At 30.2% G+C, this 14,795-nt stretch overlaps 2 protein-coding genes across 2 annotated transcripts; one reads left to right on the top strand and one right to left on the bottom strand.

Annotated features, from left to right (window-relative positions):
- Positions 1-4,775: 4,775 nt before the first annotated feature.
- On the bottom strand, positions 4,776-5,628 carry LOC138909183 (uncharacterized). Its single transcript, XM_070200368.1, has 2 exons — positions 4,995-5,628; positions 4,776-4,846 (listed from the first exon to the last, which is right to left on the bottom strand). Exons 1-2 carry the CDS (start codon positions 5,626-5,628, stop codon positions 4,776-4,778), a joined length of 705 nt encoding a protein of 234 aa, XP_070056469.1.
- Positions 5,629-11,248: 5,620 nt separating this feature from the next.
- LOC104114917 (uncharacterized) lies at positions 11,249-13,045 on the top strand. Its single transcript, XM_009625465.4, has one exon. It carries the CDS (start codon positions 11,375-11,377, stop codon positions 12,857-12,859), a length of 1,485 nt encoding a protein of 494 aa, XP_009623760.1. The 5' UTR covers positions 11,249-11,374; the 3' UTR covers positions 12,860-13,045.
- The last annotated feature ends 1,750 nt before the right edge of the window (positions 13,046-14,795 follow it).

Consider the following 14,795-nt stretch of genomic DNA (forward strand, 5'->3'; position numbering starts at 1 on the left):
TTAGCAAAAACTCATTAGAAAATTGCATACTGCAAGACAAAAATGTAAACATGTTTTGTCTGAAGTTTTAGCAAATGAACTAAAAATTTAAGCATGTTTAGTCTGAAATTTTAGCAAATGAACTAAATAACTTAAGCATGTTTAGTATGGAGTTTTAGCAAATGAACTAAAACACTTAAGCATGTTTAGTCTGAAATTTCAGCAAATGAACTAAAAAATTTAAGCATGTTTAGTCTGAAATTTTAGCAAATGAACTAAAAATGTAAGCATGCTTAGTCTGAAGTTTTAGCAAATGAACTAAATAATTTCAGCATGCATTAGCAAAAACTCATTAGAAAATTGCATACTGCAAGACAAAAATGTAAACATGTTTTGTCTGAAGTTTTAGCAAATGAACTAAAAATTTAAGCATGTTTAGTCTGAAATTTTAGCAAATGAACTAAATAACTTAAGCATGTTTAGTATGGAGTTTTAGCAAATGAACTAAAACACTTAAGCATGTTTAGTCTGAAATTTCAGTAAATGAACTAAATAACTTCAACATGTTTAGACTGAAGTTTCGGATAAAACTAATGACAAAACTGTAGACTATAGGATAAATAATTTCAGCATGCATTAGCATGAAGTTTTAGCTTCAATGTGAAACAACTTCATGTTATGTTAGCATGAAATTTTAGTTTCAAGGTGAAACAACTTCATGCAAGTGTAATTCTGAAGATGAATCTTGACAAGTTTATGTTTTTTTGATAAAGCTGTTGAGAGGAGAGGAGGAGATCTTTTTTCACGAATGAGGTTGCAGATCACACGACTAATGCGAGATGCAAGTTGTATATCTTTGTCAGGGATGTAATTGTCATATTATTATGGATTTTTTGTCAGCTGGCTACCAAATAAATAATTTTTAAAAATATGGTACATGTTAAAAGGTGGCACAAATATAGGGTACGGCTCCAAATCCCCAAAATTAAGCTTCTCCCTCAATTATAGATTATAAACATTTTCTCTGTCCTATCTCATTATCGTGCCATTGTTATCATATCCATTCCTACTATATTAAACTCGAAATAATTTAAGAGATATAATTATCCTTAGGCAAATTCTATCCATATAGAATATGAAACTCTATTTATAATGGCTAGTATTAAAAAATAGAGAGCCAAAAAGTGGCCAGTGGACGCAATTTTTGTTTTGGGCCAACCCAACTAATTCAACTGATCCGGTGACAGGCTTTTTGTCCATTCTTATGGACTCTTGGATAGATGGAGCCGTAGAAATGATATCAGGTAGTCACTCTAAATGGATACTATTTAGAAATTAGTAAATGCATCTTGAATTTTAGTTTTTCAATTCAATTTTTAGCGACAAAATATCCCGAATTATTTTGAAATTAAGATTTTTTGTTTAAAATTTTAAGATAAAATGTGTATTGGCTAATCCCTGAATAGCATCCCTAAAAATGGTTTTCGCCCCAACGGGCTCACAAACTTTATTGAATGTCTCTTAATTAAGACAAGAAAATACTAAATGTGAGAATATCAACAAAATGCGTAGGGGGATTATTCTCATTCTGTTCTCACATAGGTTTTATTACATTATGTTAATCTGTTGTTTTCTTCTTCGTGTAGCCATATGATATATGAAGATCACTAGCCTGGCTAATTTAAATTGTCGTCAGGTAAGATTTTTCATTCTCAAGGCACGAATGGCAAGATCTCTAATTATTGACAAATGGATCCGAATCATTGAGTAACACACTCCAAATTTATTGAATGTCTCCTAATTAAGACACAAGAAAATGCAAAATGTGAGTGTCTTGTATCAACAAAACAATTAGGAAATTTATTCTTACACTTTTCTCTCATAAGAGTACTATTTATTTCTTTTTGAGCCCATATTAATCCTTTCGACGTTTTGAGCATCAGATTCTCAATCCAAAATGGATGTCTAGTCGAAACCACTTTAAATCTCATACACTTTATTTATATGCTTTTCTATCTTCAATTTCCCAAGTCTACCCATCCATCCCAATCAAGCACAAAGATTGTTTCACTATGTTTGTGAAAAAAAAGAAAAGAAAAAGAGAACACTCACAAACATGGCATAGGAGAAGAGCACCCGAGGGCGTGACCTAGTAATTAATGAAGTGAGTGAAAATTACGAGACACTAAAATTTAAATCTCAGCGAATAAGAAAAAAACGTTAGGTAATATCTTATGATTTAGCTAACTTTTTGTGAACAAAGTTACTAAATAGTTATACTAAGTAAAATAGTCAAAGTATGTAAAGACTCATTTAAATATTACTATGTAAAAGAAGACGGCATACGAAATACAACGAAAATTATGAGTTCGGTTGAACTTATAGCCTCGCCAACTTGTAAGCTCAATCAAACACTATAGAATAACCTTTTCCAAAGATGGGATCTTTTAAGGTTCAACTTTGAGAGCATTTTGTATTGTTTCATCTTCCATGTGAAAAAAGTCAGAAAATACTGTGTTGGTATTTATTCTCGTGGGGATAGGTAAATGGAAATGGGGTCTACTTGAAAAATCAAGTTTGCACACTTCTCTAGTAATTCTATTTTATATCAAACAGCTTCTAAAGTGTTTGATATCGAATTAATTGATTTTTTGAAAAAGATTACTACTCTCTCCATTCACCATGTATATTAAAAATATAATTTTATTTTTTACTTGTCACTTTACGCATATCAAGAGAAGATATTTTTTTTTTCTTGTTATACTCACAGTATTTATTACTCATTTCAAATCATTTTCTCAAATCCAATAAAATATGCATCAATTAATATATATATTATGGTAAATTATACACTTTATTTATTATTTCTTAATGGACGTGAAAAGTTAAAACCTGACAAGTAGTAGTTATTAACTTTTCAAGGATCTCTTCACAAGTGATTCTGAATGACTAATTTTTTCAATCTTTTCTACTTTCGTTTCATAAGAGCAAGTCAACAAATTAAAGAAATAAAACTATCTGATTTAATTAATTCTCAAATAGGAGTGGCAACGCAGTGGAGCAAGAATCGAGCAAAGCAAAATTACTTTTTATTATTATTATTATTATTATTATTATTATTATTATTATTATTATTATATTTTTTATTTTTGAGAAAAGAAGTTATGTTGGGACGCAGGGAAGAGGATTGTAAACAAGAACATGAAAACTCATCTACTAAGCATAAGCAAATTTAGTAGGTTCAACTGAATTTATTATCTCTCAATTCTTGAACTATGTACTTACCTATATGCCAAAAAAGAGAGTAAAATTCATATAACAATATTATATTCATTCTGAATCCGTTAATTCTAAATTTTTGATTCGACTCGATTATGAGGTCCGGTCGTATAACTGTAAATTCATTGGCTGGCACTTGCAGTACTGACTTGGTGTATCAGTGGAAGGTGTGGCTGCATTTACAAATTGTACATATTTGAGAAAGTTAGAATAATAACATATTTGGCCAAGCTTTATTGAGGCAAAAATAACTTTTTTTTGTCAAAAGTATTTTTTTTCTAAAATTAAGGTGTTTGACCAAGCTTTTGAAAGGAAAAAAAAAATACTTTTGAGGAGAATCAGAAGTAGTTTTGGAGAAGCAAGAAAAAAATAGTTTCTCTTCAAAAATATTTTTTTTAAAAGCACTTTTGAGAAAAATACACTTAGAAACAGTTAATTAAAATTTGGTCAAATACTAATTGTTATTCAGAAGTGTTTTTCATATAAATTAATAAAGCACAAACTGTTTCTCATCAAAAATACTTTTGAAAAAAAAATATTTTTGAACAAAAAATACTTCTCAAAATAAGCAGATTTTTTAAGTGCTTAGACATTGCGGGGTTTACTATGTGAAGTTATAGTTGGTTGTACTATTGGTGGGGTATTTACTATTTAAACTACCTAGTAGCATTAGCCAAATAGTAAACTCAAAGTGAAAAACTATCTCCTTAAACCTTATAAGAAAAGTTATTTTTCTTTCTGAGTATTTGGTGTCGACGGCTCACTAACTCGACTAATTTGTATTTGGGCTATAGAAAGTATATTATTAGAGATTTAGCTTTTCTGGTCAAAGAAAATTTTATTTTTAGGGTTCGAACTCAAGACCTATACAAGATTAAGGAACTCTTCAAATATTTGGTGTTGAGAACTCATTGGCTCGACTAATCCTAGTATTTCTGTATATTGTGGGAATGGAGTTGGCTCTTCCTACCAAAATTAACGGAATCCAATAACCTCTCTTCTCAAAGTATAGGTACGCCCTTGCATAAAGTGGGGCAATATTATACCCCGTCCAACCGGACATTGTCAAAAGTTGAAGCTGACAACGTAGGGTCTTTGCAATATATCACTAAATTTAAGATTCGTGTAGTATTTGTATTTGTAAAATATTGTAATAGGAGTAGCATAAATCCGTAGAAAGTGTGACAAGACAATTGATATACATTCATTTAGCTGTATAATACAGGACTATGGAGTGGCTTACTGCTATTAATTTAGAAATAATATGCGAGCAACAAGAAAGTTGAAAATATGATTGAAAAACTGTCTTTAAAATTTTATTAATCATAGGGCTTTAAATAGCCAAATAAATAAAGTAGTAGACTCCTCCTATAACTAAATTACTTAACTCTTACTATAATTAAAATTCTGAATCTTCTAGCAGACTCCTCCTAAAACTAAACAACTAATTATTCTAGAAAACAGTAGCAGTAACAGATGCAAAATTCAACACTCATCCTTGCTTCTGTTGCTGCAGTCTAAAGAAGGTCATCCTCAATTCCTTCTTCTGCTATTAGTGCTTGTGCATGAGCATCTTTGAACTTGCACACTTTTGTAACATGACGTTTTTGTTTCCAATTTCCACATGATGCATCAAGTCTCCACCAACAAATTTTTTCTAAGTGTGTTTTCTTTTTGCAATATTTGCAACAAGGATAATCGACTTTTTCTTTTTGGTGTTTCGCATAAAAAAATACCCTCAGTAATTTTGTCTTGTCTAAAGGCCCTTCTTTGCTCTTGTGCTTGAAGAGCACTTATTATTTCTGCAACAAAGATGGTAGAGACATCTTTATACTCTTCGAGAGAGAAAATTTTGGATTCAAATCTCTCGGGAACTGTCACAAGAATTTTTTCAACTATCCTGTCATCTTTGAAATCCTCACCAAGTAACCTGATTTTATTGACAATTAAAGAAATTCGGTCAGAATACTTAGCGATGGTCTCATCATCTTGCATTCTAAGAGATTCAAAATCTCTTTTCAAATTTAAAATCTGATTTTGTCTGCCTCGTTCACTTCCTTGATACTCTTGTTTAAGTATTTCCCAAGTTTCTTTTACTGTCTCACATGCAATGATTTTAGAGAAGATTAAATCTGTAATTGAATTTTGAATTATAGTTTTGGCTTTGTATTTTTTGATTTTCTCATCTGAATGAGCTTTGATTTGGGCAAGGGTAGGATTTGCAGGAAGTGGTTGTATATATTTGTCTTCCATTACAACTTCCCATATATCATAAGTTTCAAGATAAGATTTCATCTTCACTGACCAAATCTGATAGTTTTCACCAGTGAAAGTTTGTGGGGTATTCAAAGAGAGACTGATGCTTGCCATTGTTAAAAATTTGGTTAAAAATCGGTATGGGTAAAAATGCGTACGGTTTAAAAGTGGTTGAAATTGGTTGTTTTTCAGCGAATTCAGAGATCCGTCAAGATCAATGGAGGCTCTGATACCTATATTATGTATTTTAGAAAAAAATATGCAAGCAACAAGAAGGTTGAAAATAGGATTGAAAAACTGTTTCTAAAATTTTATTAATCATAGTGCTTTAAATAACCAAATAAATAAAGTAGTAGACTTCTCCTACAACTAAATTACTAAACTCTTACTATAATTAAAATTCTGAATCTTCTAGCAGACTCCTCCTAAAACGAAATAACTAATTATTCTAGAAAATAGTAGCAGTAACAGATGCAAAATCCAACACTTACCTCCATAGAAATCTTCTTAGACCAATAAGTTCTTTTTGTTATTTTTGTTCGGTGTTCAGTATCCCTATTAGAGTCTTGACTAATTCAAATTCGTATTATATAAGACTCAACAATAACAACAATAACATACCCAGTATAGTCCCACAAATGAGATATGAGGAGAGTAATGAGTACGTAGTTTTACCCTTATATTTATGCAAATAGAAAAGCTATTTTTGATAGGCCGTCGGCTCATTAAAAGAAAAAATAATTCTATTAAAAAAAAAATTCCTTTCTTTGTGCTCGAACTCGAAATTTCTTCTATCAATCTCACTACAACCTTGGGATCGACCAACAAATTTCTTATACCAAATACCTAAATCAAGAAAAGAGAAAGATCATATGCATGTGTATTGTGCAGTGCAAACTTACCAAAGCACTGTTGTTTCTTTCTTAGCTGCAGACTGTAGCTGCTAATTTCCTAGTAGTAACTTCTAATAAGTACTAAATTACTTAAGCGGATTCAAAATTTAAAATTTATAAATTTTTATTATAATTTTTTTAATTAATTTATAATAATAATAATAATAATTAAGTTTATAGTAAATTATTTTATAAATTTCTTTATACATATATAAATCTAAATAAAAGTTACTGAATTAACGTGAATTCATATATAATACTAGCATTATAAATCCGCCCCTATTAAACTAGCACATTTTTCATGGAAAGTTCTATGAAATCATCACCGTTCATTAACATTTTTGACATATAATTAAAAAAAAAGAGCTTTATTGGGACAAGATCATAATGGAGGTTCAGTTTGACTCTCACACAAGACTGACAAGATGGATTTCTTAAAAATATTTTTCTCCTTCATTGTCTTTTTATGTTTGGTAGAAAAATACTTTAAGAAAAGAAATACAATTACATGTTGTGATGGGGAGTTTGTTCATACGACGTATAAATCACGGGTTCGAGCTGTCGAAATAGTTATTAATGCTTGCGTTAAAGTACTCTGTTTACATCAATATCTCTTGAAAGATGACCCTTTCCTAGATCCTACGTAAACTGAGAATATTTTGTACATCAAGTTGCCCTTTTTTAATTTGCAATTACATGTTGCCATTCTTGATAGTGATAACTTACAATTGTTTCTTGTGTATTTTATACAGATATTTGACTTGTTTATACAGATATTTTCTTATTACAGCAAGAAAAAAAGCAGCACAAGTTGAAATAGCATAATTTATAGCAATTGAAAACTACAGTCACCGTCCACAGAAACAAAAATACTATATGGGATTGCACTTTCCTTAATCAGAGGTCTCGGGTTCGAGCACTGAGTATGAAAAAACGTTGATATGGAGCGCTTCCAACCGAATGGGGCCTTACGCGGCGCGAATTCGGATATAATCTGGCTCCAATGCGAGTACCGGACTCCGGATGAAAAACCAAAAAAAAAAGGTACTATTTTGAGTTTGTCCGTAAACTGTAGGTTGGCCCCTACATTTTAGGATTCATTTACATTAATACACACATTTTGCTCATTTATTAAAATCTGCCCCTTCTGTCCACCGACGCTTCACAGTAGCCCCACTTTCCTGCCATTCATACCATATTAATACATTGTCCTTTACTAATTCAAACCGAATCAAAATTAAATTTATAAAGTAGAATTTGTAAATGATTTTTCAATGAAATCTTAATGGAAATTGAAATAAGAACATGTTTGTCGTTTAATTGTCAATTCAAAATAAAATTTCCTTAAAAATATATTTAATTTATTGCTAAAAAAGAATTAATTCTTTTAGAAAAATTACTAAAATTAATTACGTTTCTAGAACAAAAAAAAAAACTTATGGTAATTACTAAACTACGTAACCGGATTCAAAATTTAAAATTTATAAATTTATATTATAATTTTTTAATTAATCATTATTAATAATAATAATTAAGTTTATAGTAAATTTTTTTTAAAAATTCTTTATACATATACAAATCTAAATAAAAATTATTGAATTAACGTAAAATCATAAATAATATTATAAATCCGCCTCTATTAAACTAGCACATTTTTCATGGAAAGTTCTATGAAATCATCACCATTCTTTCACATTTTTGATATATAAAAAACAAAGAACTTTATTGGGACAAGAACGTAAAGGAGGTTCAGTTTGACTCTCACACAAGACTGACAAGATGGATTTCTTAAAAATATTTTTCTCCTTCGTTGTCTTTTTATGTTTGGTAGAAAAATACTTTAAGAAAAGAAATATACTCCTCCATCTTCAAAGAAAAAGAAAAATTAAAGAAGTTTAAACTAGCTAATGTTTCTTAAATCAATCAATTTCCTTGGTATATTAAATAACAAATGTATTTGATAGCAGACAATTATAATGTATATATAGATCAAATAAGTATTGTTTTTGTAACCTTAACTTTCGCAATTTTTTTTTGAAATCGTCACGATTATTGATCAATTTTAATTTTATTGTATAAATAAAATTTATACACTATGAATATACTTAAGCTTTATATTTGGCCAAACTTTTAGAAGGAAAAAAAGTGTTTTGAGTAGAAGCAAAAGTAATTTTTGAGAAGTAGAAAAAATTAGTTTCTTGCCAAGTATTTGTTTGAAAAATACTTTTGAGAAAAATAACTTAGAAATACTTTTTAAAAGTTTGGTCAATCACTAATTGTTGCTCAAAAATACCTTTTGAACTAATTTGTTAAACACAAATTATTTCTCACCAAAAGTATTTTTAAAAAAAATCAATTTTCAAAATAAACTAATTTTCGAAACTTTGCCAAACAGGCTATAAATCAGACAGACTTGATTGCAATTACTTGTCCCATTTTCCATACTGCTTTTCAAACGCATTTTAAGTATTTCATTTACAATTACATTGTTGCCTGTCTTGATAGTGATAACTTATTAATTGTTTCTTCTGTAATATTTGACTTGTTTATACAGATATTATAGCAAGAAAAAATTAAAGCAGCAGAAGTAGAAACAACATAATTTATAGCAATTGAAAACTGTAGCCGCCACCAAAGGATGCGGTGAAGCGGATGAAGCAGATGGGGTTGCTCTTCCCTTAACCACAGGTCTCGGGTTCGAGTCCTGAGTATGAAATTTTTTTTGGTAGGGAGTGCTTCTCCCGAATGGAACTCTATGCGACACGAATCCGGATATAATCGGACTCAAATGCGATTACCAGATACTGGGTGGAAAACCGGAAAAAAAAAAAATGTAGCCTCAGTCCACATAAACAAAATACTATTTTGAGTTTGTCCGTAAACTGTAGGATGGCCCCCCCATTTTAGGATTCATTTACATTAATACACACAGTTTTCTCATTTATTAAAATCTGCCCCTTCTGTCCACCGACGCTTCACAGTAGCCCCACTTTCTTGCCATTCATACCACATTAATACATTGTCCTTTACTAATTTAAACCAAAGCATAACTAAATTTAAAAAGTATAATTACTAAATGATTTTTCAATGAAAATTGAAATAAGAACATGTCTAAATATCAATTCAATAGTCAAATATAATTTCTTTAAAAACATATTTAATTTATTGCTATTTTTTTTAACTTGTAAAGTATGTAGAAATAATTTACTAGCAAGACACAAAATATTCTAGCGATTATGAGTAACAAACTACAATATGTTTCCTTTCGTCTTATTTAGATTTATGAATATTTAATCTTTTATAGACTTTATTCTTGAGTCCCAGATTTGTTAATATCTTTCTACTCGTGTGATTTATTATCTTTTCTTTGTCTTTGCTAGTTTCTTTTATTACGCTGCTGTAGAGTAGTTGATGGATCTACATTCTAGCAATCTTCATATTTTTTAATTAATCATCATTTAAACAGTAAAATTGTCTAGAGAGTTTTTCTAAGTCCTATAAAAGTATGTATATTATTGCATTCTACTTTTACTAGTGTCTTTTACATGACACTTTTAAAAAATACCGAAAATTAACCGAACCGTACCGAAGAGAAACCGACATGATTGGGACGGTTTCAAAAAGTTTAATTTTGGTTATACATAATAGAATACCGAAAAATTGGTATGGTATAAATTTAATAAAATAACTGTCCGAACCGAACTATTGACACCCCTAATTCATATCATATTAATACATTATCCTTTACTAATTTAAACCTAAGCATAATTAAATTTAAAAAGTACAATTACTAAATGATTTTTCAATGAAAATTGAAATAAGAACATGTCTAATTATCAATTCAATAGTCAAATATAATTTCTTTAAAAACATACTTAATTTATTGCTATTTTTTTAAACTTGTAAAGTATATAGAAATAATTTGTTGGTGAATGAAACATTTAAATTGCCTCATTTAGAAATTAGAATTCTGTCAAAGTTACTTGCATTTTGGGAAAAAGTATAAATAATTAATCCATTTATCCCAGAATAGTGCATACTATATATTGTTCCATTAAACTTTGGTAAAGTGTGTTCAAATCAGGCACAAAATTGATAAAAATTAACCACCAAACTCAATTATATCTCTCAGATGTTTGTAAAAGTAGCTCTACACAAAGTTCCACCGATTATTTCTTTTTATTTGTCTAAGTTTTTAATGAACAAAGTTACTCGTTATATGTACTAGTCAAAGGTAATAAAATTATCAAAGTGCTTATAAATTTGTTCAAACACCATTATTATTAAAAAGCAGAAAAAGAAAACGTAAAACTACAATAGCTTGATTAAAAAGAAAAGGAAAAACTTGACCAAGTATAGATTATAACAACAACAACAACAACAATATATTCAGTGTAATCTCACAAGAAGGAAATGAGGAGGATAATGTGTCGTTATCTCTAACTTATAAAAGTAGAGAGGTTATTTTCGATAGACGTCCGAAAAACATAATCACAACACTTTTGGAAAAAAAATTTATGATAATGAAGAAGCCATGAGAAATTAAAGAAAAGCAATAATCAAAGCTAGAAAACTAATATAACAACAATAACGATAAATTCAGTGTAATCTCACAAGTAAAGTATATAAAAAATAGTGTGTAAGCAATCTTATTCTTATCTTGTGAAAATAGAAAAATTATTTCCGATATACACTCGGTTTAAATGAATAATACTCACGTCACTTTTTGAAAGCTAGAAAAATAAGATAACGGAGAAAAATATAGTAATATATATCCTTTTCGCCCCTTAATCATTTTAAAATCTCCCTAATCACACCTCCAAAGAAAGAGACAAAGAAAGTTCATAACTTCATATATATGGAGGTGGAAGATTGAAAGCTATTTAGAGAGAGAAACCCAACAACAATCACAAGAATATAGAGCTATCTAGAGAGAGAAACAAAAAGCTTGTGTGTGTGAGAGAGAGATGGGTATGGGATTTAAAGCAAAAACCAAAGAAAACAACAACACCAATACCAACTCCAATAACACTAGCAATAGTAGTGAAAGTTGGGGAATGGGTTTCCTCTTCATTTTCTTCCCAGAAGAAGAAGATAACAACAATAACTCCAATTCCAACAAAATTCTCAACAAAAAGCCCAATAATTTCTCTTTTTCTTCTTCATCTTCTCCTTCTTTCAAAGCTATTAATGCAATTCTCAAACGCTCAAATTCAACTCAACTTCTCTCAAAAGCTCAATCCACCATTTCAATTTGCGCACTTCTCATTTTCATTACTCTTCTCCTCTTTACTCTCTCCACTTTCGAACCCACTTCACCTCATCACTTCACTTCAAGAAAACAATTAAGTTCTTCATATTATAAGAAAAAACCTAGCAAATTATTTTTCCCACATGCATTACAAGGTATGGGTTCTTTATACAGACGAGGAACAAGAGCAATGAACGATCTCATTATTGCTCATGTCGTTGAATCCGTTACGGTTAATGAACTGAAAGCATTTCTCAAGCTTATACACAGATCAAGTGTCACGTCAAAATCAGACATTCTGTTAATATTTCCATTGAAATCGAGTTCGTTTGATAACGCCATTGTTGAAGAGAACACCTCGTTCTTGAAACTCATCCATGGCTACCGTAAGGGAAAAGACATTTATACTTCGACTACTTTCGACCCGACCCATTTCGTGATTTCGAGCAAGAAAGAGAATTCAAGTGGAGAACCCATTTGGGGTCGCAAAATTCGGAGCAGTAATGATGAAAATGGGAATAATGTAACTGGGTCAACTCGGTCAACTCGGTTGAGTTACGGCTCGGTTGTGAGTTTTGATGTGGATGAACTCGACCCTGAGAATTCCCTGAGTGGATTTTTGGACAATGTTTCAATGAATTTAAGAAGGTGGGCTTGTTACCCAATGTTATTAGGAAGAATTCGAAGGAATTACAAGCACGTAATGCTAGTTGATGTAAAGGAATATCTCGTACTCGGTGACCCACTGAGTCAACTCAAGTATCGAAGTCCAGAAACCGTTATGTTACCAACAATCGTGCATAATAAGAAAAAGAACTCGGAGAAAAAACTAGTTGACTCGGGGATTGTATTTGGTGGAGCTAGAGGAATACGAAGATTGGCAAATGCTATGGTAACAGAAATTGTGCGAGTCGCAATACAACACAAGAAGAAGAACTCCATGTCCGAGTCAGGATTATTCAACCAACTCGTTGGGAATGAATTCATGTTAAAGAATGTGAATTTGATCAACTCGGGTGAGTCAATTCATGAACTGAGTTCACTCACTGGGTTGAACTCGAAATCGGGTTTTAATTCCTTGTCTATAGTATCAAAATATCCTATTGTTAGACGTGGGAATAGTAATTTAGAAATTAATTCTATTTTTAAAAAGTATTTGTGTTCATCTCCTTTGGATTCTATAGCTTATAGTGATTGTTAGTAGCCATTAGCCAAGAGAAAAAAAATAAAATCATATGTTTATATATTTTTTGTGCTCTTTTTGTAGTCCTGTTCATAATACAATTTGTTCAATAATATTTTGAGTTTTGGTGTTACTTTTGTAATTTTTTTTCTCTTGTTACTTATTGAGAAAGAAAAGGAGAACAGCTAGTGTTCTTTTGTTTAACTTGGTTTTGAATTTACTATTCTTTTTTGCATTCAAGTTAGTAGTATATAAATTTAGCAGTGTATTTTTTATGCTACAGTATAATTTAGTTGGTTATAACTCAATACTGATAATGTAAAATTTTTTTGCTTCATCACCCTTTTAAAAAAATGAGATTTATTTAAAATAATTGTAGAAAGTATATTGTTTTTCATATAGAAATATATCTTTTCACTCCTAAATTTTCGAATAAATTTTTCTAAATACTCGAATAATTTAGTTTTATTTAATTTCACTTGGCAGTTGATTTAGATAAGAATTAATTACTCCAATAAATACAAAGTAGGAGTAATTACAGAATTTAGTGAAGGAACAGGCATTCATAATTATTTGTAGCAGAAAGCCTGCTGTCATTCTTAATGAGGGACAGTCTAATCAGATCCTTGTGTCTATCTAGCATTAGCAATTCAAACTACAATTTTATTCCTATTTTTCTTTTTCTTTTTTCATTTAAATAATTCAGTATCGAAATTTGAACCGAAGATCTATCAGAAACATCCTCTATAAGGTAAGATTAAAAGGTAGGATTAAGGTGACGTACACAACATACACTATATTTCTCAGATTTCACTTGTGAAATTACACTGAATTTGTTTATTGTTGTTATAGTTGATTCAATATCGAAATTTAATAATTTGATTATTTTAAATTTGTGTTAGTTAAATTCATTGGAATCTTAAATGAAAGAAAACACTTTCATCCTAATCTCATCTACTAAAAAGGGGCCGGGCATAACATGTTCCTTTTTAGGACACATAGGCTATTACATACGTACAACATCTTATTATTTGTCATGTAATATTTGTAATAGACGGTGAGCTTGCATGGAAGTAATTAGTCACCAGAGGATTTACTTTGAACATAATCAGTATATACCCATTACCCACTATAAGTGAACTTGGACGAGGAGGTCAAAAAGCGCTCATAAAATGAAGAAAAAGAGTCATGAAATGGATGTGATGAGGCAGCTAAAGGTTTGGAGATTGGTGAATACATTGATTGAAACCATGTGTTATGTAACACATTTACACCCTATTTTCCCCCCCTTTGTTCCCTTTCCTTCCTTCCTTTTGACTAAATATATTAAAGGAGGAGAGAAAAAAATAGAGGTAATCACAGCGGAGAAAACGTGATTATTTTCATGCTTTTGCTTTTTTTTTTTTTTTTTTTGTTCTTAATTACTCACCTTTCACAGCTTTTTCCAGCTAACCAAACAGTCCTAACATATATATATATATATATATATATATAGGCCTATGGAGAGTAATGTGTACGCATATTTTACCCTTATATTGTAAAAGTAGAGTGGTTGTTTCCGACAGACCCTCGATTCAAGAAAAGCATAATCACAACAATCATGACAAAGAAATAAAGAACGAGAAATAGTAACACATAAGAAAAATAATATAATCGATGTGTGTATACTTGCTAATATACTACATGAAAGTAAACGTTGGCAAGGTATCTATTTTATCTTTACCCAAAGTACCTTAACATCAAATTAAGCAAAATTGAATATATTGCTAATTTTGCCCCTACCAAGGAAAATAAAATAAGACCTTAAAAGGGTCTTGGTATTTAACTTAGTTATGAATAGGTAGAATAAAGAGAATAAGAATTTATCCTAACTTGGCGCTTTATTGCCTTTCCTCGAATCATCATATTGATATGGAAACTATAATTATGGCCAATATTTTAGCTAATTGAGTCA

The sequence above is a fragment of the Nicotiana tomentosiformis genome, chromosome 4 (assembly GCF_000390325.3).
Source record: "Nicotiana tomentosiformis chromosome 4, ASM39032v3, whole genome shotgun sequence".
In the NCBI taxonomy this organism is placed as follows: Eukaryota; Viridiplantae; Streptophyta; class Magnoliopsida; order Solanales; family Solanaceae; genus Nicotiana; species Nicotiana tomentosiformis.